The sequence below is a fragment of the Solanum tuberosum genome, unplaced genomic scaffold (genome assembly GCF_000226075.1).
Source record: "Solanum tuberosum cultivar DM 1-3 516 R44 unplaced genomic scaffold, SolTub_3.0 scf00088, whole genome shotgun sequence".
Lineage (NCBI taxonomy): Eukaryota > Viridiplantae > Streptophyta > Magnoliopsida > Solanales > Solanaceae > Solanum > Solanum tuberosum.
The window spans coordinates 1,174,503-1,192,203 of NW_006239011.1; the positions used below are offsets into that span (position 1 = coordinate 1,174,503).

The following is a 17,701-nucleotide window of genomic DNA, read 5'->3' on the forward strand; positions in this document are numbered from 1 at the left end:
TAATACCCCCACAAATCCTCACCCACGTCCCCATTACCTCCAATATAGGTGAGATATAGATCTAAAAAATAACAGTTCAAAATATTTACATGAAGCCAAATAATTAGAGAAGATGGTTTAAAAATTGTCAAATGACTTCTTTTGAAATGCAAATAAGTTGTTTAGTTATGAGTGTTCCAAAAACTTTCTCTATTTTTTCTTAATTATATTTAAACATAATAATAAAAATTCAATATTATTTTAAATAAATAGTAATAAAAATTCGGTATTACTTCTCCTATATATAATAAGAGAAGTAAAAAGTGCACATGTCAGCACCATAAAAATTCAACAATTTTAAAATTAAAAATGTAAAATTTAAAAATCTTTTAAATCTGTAGCTTAAATTAACCAAAAATAAATTTTAAAAAATCAACCAACTAAATAATTCTATGTTTCTAAATAATTTAAAAATCTTATGAACATGATTCTTAAATTAACCAAAAAAATTAAAATTAAAAAAAGTAACTAACTAAATAATTCTATGTTTCTAAATAATTTAAAAATCGTCTGAACATGATTTTTAAATTAATAAAAAAAGAAGAAGTAACTAACTAAATAATTCTATGTTTCTAAATAATTTAAAAATCGTCTGAACATGATTTTTAAATTAACCAAAAAGAAATAAAAAAAGATTAATAAACTAAATAATTTATGTTTCTTTTTTTTCTACCTAGTTTAATTTGAATTTTAAAATTTCCTCTTTAGTAATACAATTTAAATGTAAAAGGCAAATTGTTAAATAATATGATGATAATAAGAATAATAATAATAATAATGATAATAATAATAATAATGATCATAATAATAATAATAATAATAATATGTATTTTAAAATTTTAAAATGGATAAATGAAAAGTCACAAAAAGAGGATATAACTAAAATTAAATCACGTTTATTTACATCAGGAAATTTTTTATCCAAAAAAATAAATTCATTTGTGTATAATTCAAAGGATAGGAAAATGCATTTTCCTTTTGATTTTGAAGGATGTAGAATTTTAAGCTAATTTCAAATTACAATATATAATCAATAAAATTATAAATACATTTCACAAAACTAAATAGCGTTGTATACAAAACTAATTTTGAGGAAAATTTCCAAAGTGAGGATTCATTTCACACTTCTTCCTTCACTTCCATCATCTCTCTCAATCTCGACTATAGGCTTCAGATTTTTTGGGATTGTGAAGAACAACACCGTCCGGGATCTCAAAACGAGGACGATGAGGTTCCGCCGGGTCTGTCGGTGGCGGCGACGGTGAACTACGCCGATAACACTGGTGCTAAGAACCTGTATATCATTTATGTGAAAGGGGATCAAGGGAAGGCTTAACAGGTTGCCTTCAGCTTGTGTTGGAGATATGGTAATGGCTACTGTGAAGAAGGGTAAGCTAGATCTCAGGAAGAAGGTTATGCCTACTGTCATTGTTCGTTAGCGCAAGCCATGGAGTCGAAAGGACAGTGTCTTCATGTACTTTGAAGATAATGCTGGTGTGATTGTGAACCCCAAGGGAGAAATGAAAGGGTTTGCGATGACTGGCCCAATTGGTAAAGAATGAATTGATCCAAAGCACTCGCGTTCACTCTAAAACCCTCAAATGTGACGGTACACATTTCGATCCATTTTAAACCTAATTTATTAGTGAGAAAATCAGTTGAATTTGATTGATAGTAGTTTGATTTGTAGATTATATATGCAATTCTAGTGAAATTAATTTTTTAGTTTCAGCAAAAATAATGTTGAATTTTGTATTAATTGGATTTTTCAGTGAAAATAGTGGGATTTTATAGATTATATGCAGTTTGTGGCGAAATTGTGTAATTTTAGCAGAACAATTTAACTTTGTATCTTTTATGCAATTTCTGAGTGAAAGCTTATAGTTTGAGTGGAAGTAAGTGGATTTTATGTAGTCTTAGAGCAACTTTATAGTTTGAGTTGTAGTGATCGGATTTTATAGATTTTTTCCAGCTTCTAAGTGAAAGTTTATAGTTTAAGTTGAAATAATTGGCTTAAAAATAAAACTTTCATTTTAAGTTTATTAAAGTAAAAGTTTATTAATTTTTCCCTCTAATTTTTCATGCTATTAACTTTTCCCTCTAATTTTTCTACTACAATAAAATATTCCCTCCTATTAGTAATAAGAAACTTTTTTTAAAAAAAAAAACCTACTCCTGCCTAAAGTCTAGAGTTATTTGTATAGCGCCTCAGGCCCTCAACACATTGCTCAAGCAAAGAAATTCATGGTAGCCATCTCCATCCACAGGTAATCCTAAGGTTTTTATTTCATACAAGCTCATGATCTTACTGAAACAAAGCTTTGATCACATAGTCACTGGTAGGATTTTGGGGTCAAGTTCTATTAACTAATTGAAAAAGTATTGACTTTCGGAACCATGTGAAGTTTTCAAGGTTTCACAATTTAGTTCTTAATTTATATTTTCTTATAGGTTTTACTGGATTCATCTCATCCTACAAATATTTTGATTCCAGGTATTCAAACAATTGTGACGATTTATGATTTTATTAAATCACTTTGGGCTCAGCAGAGGTTACTAGCGTGTCTCTCTGAGAGGATACTAGCGTCACCTCTCTCAGAGTGGATACTGGCGTCGTCTCTCTTAGCATTTGAATCTGTGAACGAATTTGTGAACGAGGTACTGTAATTTCTCCTTCCTCTGTAGGGTTTTAATCTCAATAATTTTGAGTGCGTAGGGTTTTAGTTTCAATTTTCATTGAGTTACTGTACTGTGAACGAATCTGTGAACAATTTACTGTAATTTTGTTCTTTTCTAGTTTTAGCATGCTCATAATCGATTGTTTTCTGCTTATGTTCAAATCGTAGGGTAACACTTTCAGTTTGGGGGATATTCTAAAGAAGAAGAAGATAAAAAGACAGAGAGTTTCCGCTTAACTAATAAAAGTTAGCAGAAATTTTATGTTTAGGAATTTTATATGATGGTTTTTATCTTTTGAACTTTGCTCTTTTTGTAGAGAAAAAAAACAACAATTAAATTGATCTGCATTGTTGAGTTTGTGGTTTAAAGAGTGACTCTAAACTTGTGGCTTTGTTTCTTAAGAAATCATCACCAATGCTACCTAGAAATCATATATAACCATGTTTATGAAGCCTTACAAGACCTCATCGATGCCTTAAATTTCAACCAAGACTCTTTATTAGCACTAATAGTAATACAAACGTACTGGTTAAATTTTTGGATGCTCTACCATAAGCAGCCTTTGCATATTTGCTAGTTGAGAAAGTTGTAAGACTTGATCTTGTTATTGGAGAAGTAATAGATATGGAAAAGATAGCTCATTTAAAGGATATAGTCATGGTGATGTGGTTATTAATGTAATGGTTCTTAATGAGCTCCCCTCCTCCTAAACAAAGCAAATTGACTACTACAGTTGATGGATGCACTGGAAAATTGTTAATAGATGCACCTTTTCTATTTGTTAATCGATTGTTTGCTGCTATAATTGGCTTGTTTGATTCGATTTGGGAACTCATGTGATTGATTATTCCTCCCTTGATTGAGCATGACTTTCCTTAGAATCAATGGAGGGATGAAAAGCAAAGAAAGAAAAGCCACTGGAGTTCAGAAACTGCTCTTCTTGACTCCTCTCTTTCCAAATTATTTTTAAAGCTTTCATGTTTTTTTTTTGGTTCTTGTTGTGATCTTGATGGCTACCGTTAGTATCAACATGTAAAGGGTTAATGAAGTTAACAATATCAGAAAAAGAACTACTGACTTGTCGAGCATGTGTTTAATCTTTATTGCTCGTCTTACTTCTGCGTTAATATTATTTTGTTTTTCTTTAGTTCTCTGTCCAAATTAATAGCTATAGTGCTTTTTGTTAAATGCCGAAAAATCTGTTTCTTGTTGATATCGCGGATTTAGACTCAGTGTTCTAAAACTCGACGTTGTAGATATTTTTGGTACCATTTAGAGTATGCTTCCTTTTTAGTTTGTATACTCTTCATGTATTCAGTTTTGAATAGGTCCTTGAATTAGCTTGGTGTCGAATTGTTTCTATGTTGTTTTCCATTTGCTGCTATGTGTGCTAGAGACATGCTTTAAGAATGGTTATATTTTCTTAATGGTATCCGAAGAGTTAGATATAAGGATTCCATTAAGCTAATGGTTATCTTTCCTAAGGGGTTTGCATTGCCTTCATTGTCTTCTTGAAATGCGCTTTACGATATACGTTGGTAGTTGCAGTTCCAGCTGCACAACCTCCCTTTGTCTTGAATTGCTTGCTGCTGTAGATGTTTTCCCACCTATAGCTTGGCCTATGTTATTCCAGTCGGTGCCTTGTCTTCATGATGATTTTTGCCTGTACCTGGACTATTGGACTGATCTGGTTCAACAAGATCAATACAAGAGTTGTGAGTAATAATAGTTTTACTTGTATGACTGTGACTTTTCTAGGAATCTGCCTGATTCATTTGTTCTTGAGGTGTCTTAGGTCTCTCCTCATTGTTTGTACTGTTTTTGTTATTCTTCTTTTTTGAGTTTGCCACTATTCTTCCTGCTGATTTGGCTCTTCTTCTTGGTAATGCATATGCAATAAATAACAAAAGTAGAATTATTATCTTGGAATATTACAGTGCTTAGGCTGCCATATAAAGTTCTGTAACCATTATCAGGCCTTCCATTTTGATAAGAATCAAATGACTCATCAATAAAAGGACAAGAACCAGGTTCATACATAGGGTTAGCATCATCTTTCACCCACATTCCATCAAAACATCACAATGACTCATCACTTCCCACCAAGCCTCTTTCTTTGTCTCTATTTTTCTCTAAATTCGACCATAAATTCACCTTTTGTCTCTCTTCCTCTTCTCTTTTACTAGTTGATTTACTTGAGGTGAGCATATTACCTCAAGTACTGATAATTTCACATGACTAGCCTTCATACATTATATTGATTTGTTGAAATTTAACTATTGATTTGCAATTTGAAGATTACAAAGAAAGCAACTGTAGTGGAAGAACATTGATATCAATTTCAGGACTCTTTGTGTGGACTTTGCAAGTTAGTATGTGTTTTGTTGTTTTCTTTAATAGTATGGAGGTATTAGTCTTTAATAGTATGAGGGTATAATTCTTGTTTGCTATATGTATAGGTTATATACTTAGTGGATAAAAGTTGGATAAATATATAGAATAGGCTTGATCCTTTATATGAGAATGGAGCCAAAGAGTTTCTTCATTTTGCATCATTAGATAGGCCAGATGCATCTGCAATATTGTGTCCATGTCGAAAGTGTCGTAATATGAAATTTGTTCGAAAAGATTTGATTGTTGAACATATTGTGGTTGATGGATTTCTAACTAGTTACACTAGTTGGATTTATCATGGTGAGGAGCTATTTTCATCAAAATTGGTCAATAAGTTAGATAAAGGTGATGATCATGAGATGCAAGACATGTTACATGAAGCATTTGGAATTCCTCCTACTAATTTTGTTGATATGGACACTAGTGCTGAAGGATTTAATGGGTCAAATCAACATAACATGGGTTTTGATAAGAAGACTGAATAATTCTTTCACTTACTGAAAGATGCTAAATGTGAGTTATATCCTAGAAGCAAGTAGTCACTACTTGCGTTCCTTGTTCGTCTATTATACTTAAAATGTCTCAATGGATGGAGTAACAAATTATTTTCCATGTTATTAGAGTTGTTAAAAGATGTGCTTCCAGAAGGTGAAACATTGCCCAAGTCCTTTTATGATTCAAAGAAGATTATTAAAGATTTAGGACTTGAATATAAAAAGATACATGCATGTCCAAATGATTGTATGATTTATTGGAATGAGACGAAAGATAGAACGTCTTGTAAGTTTTGCAAAGCTCCAAGATACAAACAGTTCAAAGGTGCATCAGTTAATTCCAATTCAGAAACATCAAAAATTCCATCAAAGGTGTTTAGATATTTTCCATTAATACCACGACTTCAAAGACTATTTATGTCGGCTAAAACATCTACTTAAATGAGATGGCATGCTGAAGGTCGCACTAGAGATGGGGTAATGCGACATCCTGCATACAATATTACTTTGAGGAAATTTGATGAAGCGCATACAGATTTTGCTCGAGATCCTCGAAATGTTAGACTTGGATTGGCTTCCGATGGCTTTAGTCCATTTAAGTCTATGTCTATCTCACATAGCACATGGCCTGTTATCTTGATTCCATATAATTTGCCAACATGGTTGTGCATGAAACAACCATATATGATATTATCAACTATTATTGATGGTCCTCGTGCACCAGGTAATGATATTGATGTCTATCTACAACCCTTAGTTGATGAGTTACAAGAATTGTGGGTTGGTGTTGCCACTTATGATGCATCAAACAATCACATGTTTCAAATGTGTGCAACATTGCTTTGGATATTTAGTGATTTTCCAGCGTTAGGTAACTTATCAGGATATGGTGTGAAAACTAGATATGCTTGTCCATGTTGTCTTACCAAAACTAAATCTACAAGATTGAAAAATGGGCGAAAATATTGTTTCATGTCTCATAGTAGGCGATGGTTATCTCATGGACACAAGTTTCGAAAAGATAAAGTTGCATTCAATGGCCTTGTGGAGTTAGATGGAGCACCTAAACAGTTGACGGGACTTGAGATTCTTAAGCAATTGAATAATATTAAAAATAAATTTGGTGAAGATCTATTGGCCAAATCTCGTAAAAGGAAATGGGATGATGTTGATAATTTGGTGCAAAATATATAGAACAAAAATAGCATATTTTTTAAGTTGGAATATTGGAAAGACAATATGATTTGTCATAATCTTGATACAATGTATATTGAAAAGAATGTCTTTGACAATATATTTTGGACATTATTATTTGTTGATGGAAAAGGAAAAGATAATTTAAATTCCCGTTTAGATTTACAAGAGATGGGGATCCGAAAAGCTTTGCATCCTAAGAAAAAGGCTAATGGAAAATATTATCTTCCTCCTGCATGTTTCACATTGAGTAACACACAGAAAGACATCCTCTTACAAGTGATAAAAGATGTGAAGTGCCAGACGGATATGCTTCAAATATCTCAAGTTGTGTTGATCTCAAGCGACACACAATGCATGGGTTGAAGAGTCATGGCTGCCATATTTTAATGCAACAACTCCTTCCTATTGCCTTGCGGAATCTCCAGCCAGTGAATGTACTTAAGCCATTGATTGAATTAAGTAATTTCTTTAGGGGCATTTGTTCAAAAGATCTGAAGATAGGTCACATAGAAAAACTCCAAGATCGAGTTGCAATAACTCTATGTCATTTGGAGAGAATATTTCCTCTATCTTTCTTTGATATCATGGAACATCTACTTATCCATTTAGCTGAAGAAATAATGTTGGGAGGACCTTCAAAATATCGCTCAATGTGGTTTATCGAACGATATCATTTTGTTATTTTTTTATCATACTTACAAGAAATTGTATTTGTATTCTAAAAATTGTCAATTTTAGGTTCTTGCTTTATCTTAAAAACTACGTAAGGAATAGACGTTATCCAGAAGGTGCGATTGTAGAAGGACGTTGGATAGACGAGTTAATGACCTTTTGCTCATGGTATTTAGATGACGTCGAGACTAAGTCTAATCCACCTTTAAGAAATGATGTTTTATCTAATGAAACAATAGACCAAGAGGGTCGTCGATCAAGTAGAGAGAAAGGATTTAAGCTTGATGACATTACATGTGCTCAAGCCCACAAATATGTTTTATTTAATTCAACCTCCACAACTTCATATCGTGAGTAAGTATTAAATCATAATTTATACTTAGTAATTAATTATTAAATAATTTTCTTTCAAATTTTTATTAAATAGTTATGTGTTTTACTTCCATAGTGAACATATAAAAGAAATCAAGAAGGAAAATCCTCGTCTATCAGGACATAATGTGGATCGAATTCATAATGAAAGATTTCAACTATGGTTTAGAAATCATGTAAGTATCAACTAGCTAAAATATTTGCTCATATATTACTATATATTACTATATAGTAATTATAACTTTTTAGATTCACATCTTTATTTTTGAATGCTAGGTCGAGAAGATGCATATGACTGGCGAAAATATATCTGAGGATATTCAAACTTTAGCTATTGACCCATTAATACAAGCAAAAAGAATGATTGGCTATATATGTGATGGAGTTAGATACTTAACAGAGTCTCGTGATGTTAAGAGAAAACCTCAAAATAGTGGTATCATGTTAAAGGCTATCACTCAAAGTTATGCAAGCACAAAAGATAAAAATCCCACATTGGCAGAGGTTTCTTTTTATGGAATCCACACAGACATAATTGAGTTATATTATTCCAAGAATCTCAAGTTTGTATTGTTTAAATGTAAATGGATGAACAATAACAAGGGGCTTATTGAGAAAGATGATTATGGGTTTACTCTTGTGAATTTTAATCGTCTACTCTATACAAGACATCAATTATCAGATTAACCATTCATCTTTGCTTCTCAAGCTCAACAAGTGTTTTATGTTGATCATCCTATGGAAAAGGAGTGGCGAATGGTTGTTAAACTTAAGCCAAGAGGATTTTACGATTTAGGTGATGACACACCAATAATTGAGCATAAGGAAGGATATATGGAGTTGTGGCCTGAACAACAATTGGATGACACAACATTTGAAACTGAAGAAGACATTGAATGGGTTAGAGAAGGAGTACCAAAATTAAAAATAACTCCAGAAACTTTGGAAAGTAATGAAGCATATGATGAAGATGACAACATATCTTAATTTTTGTTACTATAGTAGTATAATCACTATTTCAGTACAATTGATTGTTGAACAATAATGACTTTGATGTTTTTACTCTTCATTCAGCTGTTAAAAGCTCATATGTTTATATGTCTTATTATTTGACATGATAGTTAGATATTATTTTATACTTTCGTATAGTAGAAACTACTTTAAATTTGGCAGGATTCATAGCTGCTGAGGAACTTCGTTGAAATGGCAAGAAAAAGACAGAGAAATTCTAGTCAAGGTGAGCTTTTATATGATTCTTCGGAGCAACAAAAACAAAAAATCGGAAGTATGTCAATGCCTCAACCGCCCCAAAATTGGCCACAAAATGAAAGAGATGAATCACATGATACAAAAACTCTTCCAGGTATTTAAATCTCATGATATTTATTCTTCCTTTCATAGTATAAAGTAGTTAGATAATTTTTATATAAATAATAAATTTGCCTCTTTTTTAGCTTTGATTATTTATAGATTCTAATGAGAGTGAAGAGAAATCTAAGCGAACTAGGGGTCCCCACTATGATGCACTCGGGATGGGGGAAAGATGGTGGAAATTTACATATTGAATTTAATGAACATGGTCAAGTTATTGGGTCAGAAGGAACTAGATTGAGTTCAAAACTTGGGGTGCTAGCACGAAATGGCATCTTAGCGCCACTGCATCATAAAGATTGGAGGCTTGTACCTAGTATGTACAAGGATAGAATATGGGCTCATATCAAGGTTCTTAGTATACACAAAACCTATGTACTAAGATGTTTTTGTATTTATATTTTATTTTATAAATGAGTTGTGTATTAAATATATGTACAGGAAAATACTGACACAACTGATGACATGAAGCGCATACTGATGATGTCATTTGGATCTAAATGGAAAGAATCAAAGCATGAAGCAAAACCTATTGGACATGACCCATATAACACTGATATTGAGCGTTTAGCTCATTGTCCAAATAGAGTTGAAGAAGACCAGTGGCGTTCATTAGTTCATTATTGGAGATCAAAAGAAGCAAAGGTATGTGCTAGATTTCTATTTCTGCATTTGCTCTACTAAATGAGAATTTCATAGAAGTTGTCATAAATTATTAAAGTCGTGTTTTCCCTGATTCTACTTCTTATTGTAGAACAACTAGAAGTTCTTTCTGATTTGTCCCTTTCTTCTAATTGGCAGAAATAATGTTGTTGTATATGTCCAGTTTGCCAACCTGTACGAAATGTTCTTGTATAGAAATTGATTGCACTTTGTGAAACTCAACTATGTTGCTTTTTTATATTTTTTCTTGGATATTTCTTTTATATATTCAAGATTGTGCATGTCCTCTTATATATTGTTTTGTTCAAATTTCTAGGAAAAGAGTGAGAGAAACAAAGAAAGTCGAAAAAAATTGACTATGCCACACACATCAGGGAGAGAAAGACATTCTCAAATTATAGACGATGTACGAAGTAATCACTATTTATTTTCTATAATTTATATATTAAATAATACTTATCGTGAATATTTAATGTCAATCTCTTACTATTCAAACAGATGACAAAGATGAATAATGGTGTAAAGCCAACTAGTATTGAGGTGTTCAAAAAAACTCACATTAGAGAGAATAAACAACCAGTAAATGAGATAGCTGGTGAAGTTATGGTAAACTGTTACTCTTTAAAAGTATATAGGTACTTTCTTTCTATTACAATTTGTTTTATAAACTTCTCATTACTTTACTTTCTTTCAAAAAGAAACAAATGGATGATCTTGCCGAGGTGTATCCTGAGTTGAATGTCCCTGGAAGTGCTCCTAATGATGTTTATTCCCAAGTAATGGGATCAGACACTCATGGAATTGTCCGAACTCTAGGAAAAAGAGCATATCCTAGCTTAGTATATGGCCCCGTATATAAACGATCTCAGGCTGAAAAAAGAGATTTTGATACAAGGGTTGAGATGGAACTTCAAAAAGCTACCTCAGCTATGAAAATTGAGATGACAGAGAAGATGTATGATGCAAAAAAAGAGATGGAAGCAATGGATAAAAAGTTTTTAGAAGCGAAAGAGGAAGTAAAAGAGAATAACGAAGTGATGGAGAGAAAATTATCGGAAGCAAAAATGGATATGGAAGAAATTATAGCGGATAAAGTGAAGGAAGGAATACAAGCATATGTAGAGTCTTTGGGAATTAATATTGATGCAAATATAAAATCAGAGCCAGTGAAATAATTATGTTGCTCACAAAAAAATACTTTTTTTAGATGAAAATTTAGTTTCTCTTAATTATAATAGTCTTCCTCTTTTGCAATAGGTTCCTGATAACCCACTTGAAGATTGTCAACAACCATCATCACTTGTTCCAGGTGTTCACACAAGAAAGGTTAGAGAAAATTTCATCAAAATTTTGAATTTTATTTTAATTGCGTAAATCCTAACATTTATATGATCACGAGATCAACTAATTCCTCTTTCTTGTTTAACATGGATTAATCGACAAACTGTTAATTGCGCGTCATGTACACATAAAAAGTCTAAGTGATCATCTTTTTCTTTTGGTTCTTGTTGTTGTTGTTGTTGTTGTTGTTGTTTTTCAGTTGGTATAGTGAAATTATAAACTATGTTAACTTATCATATTATTTCTATTTTTCACCACAAAATCTAAAACGCCTAATCATACACACTCCAAACAGAAACCTCGAAACTCGAACCAAACATCACACTAAACCAAAAAGACCCATCTGTAGCTGATGGAACTGACGGAATTTTGATCCGACATCAGAATTTTCAGATGTTGACAGAAGTCAACTCTTTCATGCATTAAGCCTCCAAAATGAAAAACTTGCACCAAAGACTATGTGTCGTGATCATACTCTAATGTATCATTTCATAATCTGTATTTATGATTTTGCTATGTTCATTTTGACCAACTTGAACCCGTAGCTCTTGCCCCTTATTCTCTTATGTCCCTGCTGCTTGTTGTTTTCTTCTTTTGATGGCATCTCTCTTATTTTCGCTTAGTTTACCCTGAGATTTGTTGTTGATAGTTTGCCCTTGCTTTGTGCCCCCACTGTCTTGTTTGTTTTGTTCCTATTCTCTCTAATGAACATTTTTTTTTCTAATTCATTTTCTGAGTGTTATGAGAAGTATTAAGATTACCCTGTTGATCATTCTCTTTACTGTGTCCCTGACCAGAAACCTTTCCCTGATGGATGAGCTAATTGTGCTAGTTCTCTTGTGTGGTTTGATGAGAAGTGGTAGCATAATCTCTAGGGTCTTTCTTAGGGTCAATGTGTAAATTCTCATGATGCAGAAACCCCCCTTTGGATACCCCTTCCTGCAAGTTAGTAATGTTCTCCTCTAACCCTCCATCCAACACTCCAACAGCTTCCACATCAGTTAAACAATTATCTAAAGGGGTGAGGGGTAATGGGAGCATTGGGTCAATACATGTGATCTTAGAGGCCTTTGTATTTCCTTCGTTGTCCATACCTGCAAGTACATTAGGCATAGATGGAGGATTTTGGAATATAAGGGTTGGTAACATAGAATCTTCCCCTAGTTTGGCCTGTGTTTTCCCAGACGGTGCCTTGTCTTCATATGATTTTTGCTTGTACCTGGACTGTTTGGTAGATCTGGTTAAACAAGATCAATATAAGAGTTATGAGTAATAATATTTTTACCTGTATGACTGTGACTTTTCTGGGAATTAGCCTGATCCATATGTTCTTGAGGTGTCTTAGGTCTCTCCTCATTGTTTGTATTGTTTTTGTTATTCTTTTTTTTTTGAGTTTGCCACTGTTCTTCCTACTGATTTGGCTCTTCTTCTTGGTAATGATGCTGCCTTGAGTCTATCTATGATGTTGTATTATTTTTCCTGTCACTCGACTGCATATTCTACTATTCAGTTCTTACTTGATCACCCTTATTTTTGTTCCTTTTTTCTGCCTTGAGTCCATGTTTGAATCCTCATTATGCCTCGGTTTAGCTGCAAAAGATTGTATCACAGTATAAGGTGCAAGCTCTGGGATTACCTTATTTTTTGCATTATTTTGCTGATTATGGGTTTGCACCTCCTGCACATTGCTACGATGCTTCACATCTGTCCTCTTTCTCTAAAATAGTGAGCTTGTTTCAATTAATTTGTAGATTCTCTTATTGCCTTGTCCAAGAAATTAGTCGAAGCAAATAGCATGATTCCTCCGTATTTGTTTATTACCAGATAATTCTGGATGTAGTTTTGTTCAGATGTTTCCAGGTTTGTTTTTTAGTTTCTGAATATTGATTTATTAATAATGTGCAGCAACGAAAATATGACACTGAACTCTCTAAATGTTGTTATTGAATATGTCGTTGTCAAGTTATAACTAGAACGGATTATAGATATGTTTGTGTAGTTTGGATCTGCTTACATTAGATTTGGGACCTTGTTCTAGAGGTCTTATATTGTTTGATGTGTGCTAATATAATTTTAAGATTAGTTCAAGTATATTTGAAGCTCATGCACTACCAATGAAGATGTCGATAATAATGTACTGGAATATGTATTTAGTTCTATGAACTTGTTGCATGCGACTGAAAGAGGTGGTTAGTTCTAGAGATTGGGTCATTTCCTTCTGGAAAAGGAAATAATTTAACTGAATATGTAAATCTAGTAAGGTCTTATATTGTTTATTGTGTGCTATATAATCTGTATGCTGGAGATTTTAACTTATTGTAAGATGAGTTCTTACAATAAACAACAACATACGTAGTGTGATCCCACTAGTGGGGACTGGGAATGGGTTCTTACAATAATAAACATTTTTTTCATTACGTAGTTTCTGTTATCTGCTTTTTTTGGGAACTACGAGCCTTTTTTGGGATATGAGTCTTTTAACTATCAGAAATACTTAAGAAGAGATAAAATGAAATTTACTTAGATAAGATCATTACAAAAAAGGATCGTGAGAAACTTTCTACTTGCTGACCATTATATTGTGTTCTGTCCTGTGGCTAAAAGTTGCTTGTTTTCCGATATTAACAAGCTAGATTCATTGGGGTGGTCAAGTAAACTTGAAATTTAGTGCTTCTCCCGCCATCTTTTTCTTCCCCCATATTTAATTGAAAGCAAAGAGGGTAGGATGATGTCTGTGTATGTTCCTTCATAAGCATACATGTTTCTCGTGACGATAAAACTAATCTTTTTTATGCAACAAACTTTAAGTAGAAACACCCTGTTCTAGTCAAGCAAGATTTACTACTTTCTACTACTCCCTTTGCTCCATTAAACTCAATAATGGCAAGTTTATTCTCTAGTATCCCCTTACTCACAACTGGTGTCATCAAAGAACAAAGCCACAAAGATCAACAAAAATCCTCTGACATAATACTCTCTGAGCTACCAAAAGAAAGAGGTTGGCTGAGTGAACATGTTCACCAATACAAAGGCTTTTGGTATACCACGTGAGTTCTTCAAGGTCTACTAGCACTTCAGCAACAACATTTTAAGCCAAAACCAAACATGTATGCTTATGATGTCTGTGTATGTGCCTTCATAAGCATACATGTTTCTCGTGGTGATAAAACTAATCTTTTTTATGCAGCAAACTTTAAGTAGAAACACCCTCTTTTTCTCATGTTTACAATAGGTGCACAAAGGAAGATATCAAGCTTTTTAACCTTGTCCCAAAACTTAGGAACTTTCTTTCCAACTTCATTACCAACAGTAAACTTCTCACCCTTTTTGACATTGCCAACAACAGCCTCTTCAGGAAATTTAAAGCAATCCTTCAACCCTATCTTGGACCTGCTCCTTTTTTCTTCTGCATGCTGCTCATAATACTCATTGTTCCTCCTCTCCAATCCATATAGCTGACCTTGAAGATCCTCAACTTTTCGACTAAGCACACAAACTCTGTAATCATCCCTTTTGTTTAGCATGAACCTTGCAAGCTCATCTACCTTCCTCTTCATGAACAAAGACTCTGAAGACAACCCCTTATTCTCCTCCATCAATGAAGCCACTTTGTATTCTAATCTCGCGTTCTCATTTAACAAGATCAACCTCTCCGATTCCAACAACTCCAATAAGCTTTCATGCAACTCTATCTTACTTGACTAAGCTCGTGCAGGATGATTTCACAGTCGACACTTCTGATCACCAAGTCTGCAATGATCATGTCTGGTTCAAATTTAGCTTGTGTGGATGGAAATTGAGGCTGATATGATAATGAACTCTCAGCATCAGAATCAACAATATCCGATCCATTATTCTCTTCCTTTTCAAATTGATCATCATTATCATGATCAAAATGGGAAGATGGAGTTGGGAAGCAATTTCGACGATGATGGTTCTTGGAAAGTGCTGCAATAGCGGTCTGCCAAAGAGAGATAGTTGTCATACAATTCTTCAAGTAAGGCCAGAAGCTATGGCCATTTCTGGTAGTAATCATTAGCACGTTCTGTAAAGCTATCAACATCATCTTTATTAGGAACGTTCACAACCAACTTTTTCATTTTCTTGTCCAAATCTAAAGAAAAGACCACAATCCAATCCAAATACAGTCAAATAGATATATGATATTGACTTGACAAGTGAAGCATTTGAAAATTTGAATTCTACACATTTTTGTCTTTGCTTTCTTTGAATGTGTAATTTGATTGCCCCTGATGTTATATATAGTATTCAGCCTCAAGTGAGATTGGTGAGCTTAGTCTTATGCTTTAATTTTTTTGTTCTTTGATAATTATACCTTCCAAAATAGCTTGATAAAGTTCTCGAACTTATGCTTTACTTTTGGTCTGCAAAATTTGCTCTCAGTTTTTTTGGATTTTTGGGATGAAAATTCAAGTTGACCTTTTTATTTTTACCAAGGTATGGGGACATATTTAAGTATGAACGGATCACTTCAAGTGATTTTTTTTTTGAACGACCCTTGGGAGGGGGGGGGGGTCAGGGGTTTAGCAACACCCCCAGGCCTTAGCATAAATAAAATAGCAAAAAGGTACAACGAGGGGGACATAAAACTTTACGTCCGATCCTATGGTGGTTCATAAGTCGACCTTCCTACTACGGATAGTCAACTCCTCATTTTTTTCTAAAAAGAAGCCTACAAGCTATGCACCTAAAAGAGAGGACTCCTCTTGATACAAAATTACTAGTAAGCATAAAATAAGGGAGACTCTCCCCTTACAAAGAAGAGAGAAAAGAAGGCCTATTCAAGTAGGCTGTATCAAATAAAGATATAGCCTAGTTGAATAGGATGAGATCACCAAAAATTGTATAGAGACATCTATACAGATCACCAAGTGCCACTTCAGGGAGGTTCTTTTATTCTTTTCAGTTTTCTTCTTCTGAAACTTGCCATTCCCACTTTGTCTAGTTGATAATATGCTGTTGTTTCCTTTGGTAAATGCTGCATGTTGAAATAAACTTGGGGGCTGGAAATCTGATGATTGTGTTTTGAGAGAGTGTCAGCTGCAAAACTGGCTTCCCTGAGAGTGTGTATGCATTCAAATTTTTGGATTTGTTGGATGATGTTGTGCAACCTTTGTACTTGAGAATTAATGCTCCATGGAGGGCTGTAATTACCCTTGATCCAATCCACCAGAAGTTAGGAATCAACCTCCAGAATTACCTGATTGTATTTTAGTTGTAAGCACCTGACAGGGCAGCCTCCACCTCTGTCTGGTTGTTAGTTCCTTCCCCTAGTGGAAATTCATAAGCAAAGAGAATTTCCCCCCTTGAATTTCTGAGTATTCCCCATCCCCAATTCTGCCTGGGTTACTCAATGCACTACTATCTATATTGAGTTTGACCCATTGAGCTTGGGGTTTGATCCATTGGACAAGAGTAACCTTAGTGTCATGGATACAATTTTCAGCAATTGATACCACGATTTACAGCTTGAGGGCCAACTGATGTAAGGAAAAATAGTGCGTAGCAAATTGAAAGTATCCTTGAATACTGAGAATTTGAGTCTAGCCATATTTGAATTTTTTCCCCATACTTCTTTGCACATCTATTTTTCCACAAATTCCAGCAAATGAAGATGGGAGTGGCTTGTAAAATGAACTTCAAGTGATTTGAGTTGGGTCTTTGAGGTTTAAGGTTTATCAATATTGATGAGCTTGCTCATATTTATGGGTTGGAAAAACTGATGATTTTCTGGGAAATGGACATGGCTAAGTCAGAAGAAGCATCAGAGGAAGTCTTGAAATTTCATATGAGATGGTGAATGCATATTAATGCTATGACACTGTTAGTTGCATTATAGGATGTTTGTATCTTTGTCCCAGCACCAGATGTTAGTTTTGTTGAAGCAATCATATATCTTTCTTTTTTTATTTTCCTTTTGGAAAAATTGGCACACTTATGTATTCAATGAAATCTTAAGTTTTGTATTTCGTAAAGTATCAAAATAATGAATTTAGTGTTTTTTCTCAGGCTAACATGATCAAGAAGACTGGAACTACCGTAGTTGGCACAAATAAAAAGAATTGGGTATCTTTGAAAAAACTACAAGATCTTTTTTTTCATTCAAAAGGAGGAAAATTTCATGTATATAATTACTGCTTTTGCATCAATTTCTTAATATGTTTGTTTTTAGAAAAAATCAATTAGTCATTTTTGATATCCTAATTTGTTCTAGTTAATGGGGATCTAATTTCTATTATTATATAGTTATAAATTTTCTTATGTGCATTTCTTGTGCAAAAATTTTAAGAAAATTGAGGTCAAGTATCAACTTCAACATGCTCGAATTTTGGATTGACGATTTCATAAAGATTTATTGCAAATTTACTCGAGATTTTAATTCCATTTGAATTAGGAGTTAATTAGGTTGTTTTATGTTGAGATTATTACATTTAGTTAGATCTCAATTTTACTTGAGA

General features: G+C 33.4%; 1 protein-coding gene across 8 annotated transcripts; it reads left to right on the forward strand.

The window, feature by feature from the left end:
* The first annotated feature begins 2,157 nt into the window (after positions 1–2,157).
* Positions 2,158–17,480, forward strand: LOC102596205 (uncharacterized). Of its 8 annotated transcripts, none has more exons than XM_015308522.1 (7): positions 2,158–2,306; positions 2,534–2,697; positions 9,021–9,210; positions 9,660–9,863; positions 10,198–10,287; positions 10,380–10,487; positions 10,580–11,128. In XM_015308522.1, the coding sequence occupies exons 3-7, from the start codon at positions 9,097–9,099 to the stop codon at positions 11,054–11,056; spliced, it is 993 nt and encodes a 330-aa protein (XP_015164008.1). In that variant the 5' UTR covers positions 2,158–2,306; positions 2,534–2,697; positions 9,021–9,096; the 3' UTR covers positions 11,057–11,128. The 8 variants fall into 8 exon arrangements, with proteins under 8 accessions (XP_015164008.1, XP_015164007.1, XP_015164009.1 ...); XM_015308523.1 differs by lacking the exons at positions 2,158–2,306; positions 2,534–2,697 and adding exons at positions 7,497–7,829; positions 7,924–8,023; XM_015308521.1 differs by lacking the exons at positions 2,158–2,306; positions 2,534–2,697 and adding an exon at positions 4,843–5,086.
* The last annotated feature ends 221 nt before the right edge of the window (positions 17,481–17,701 follow it).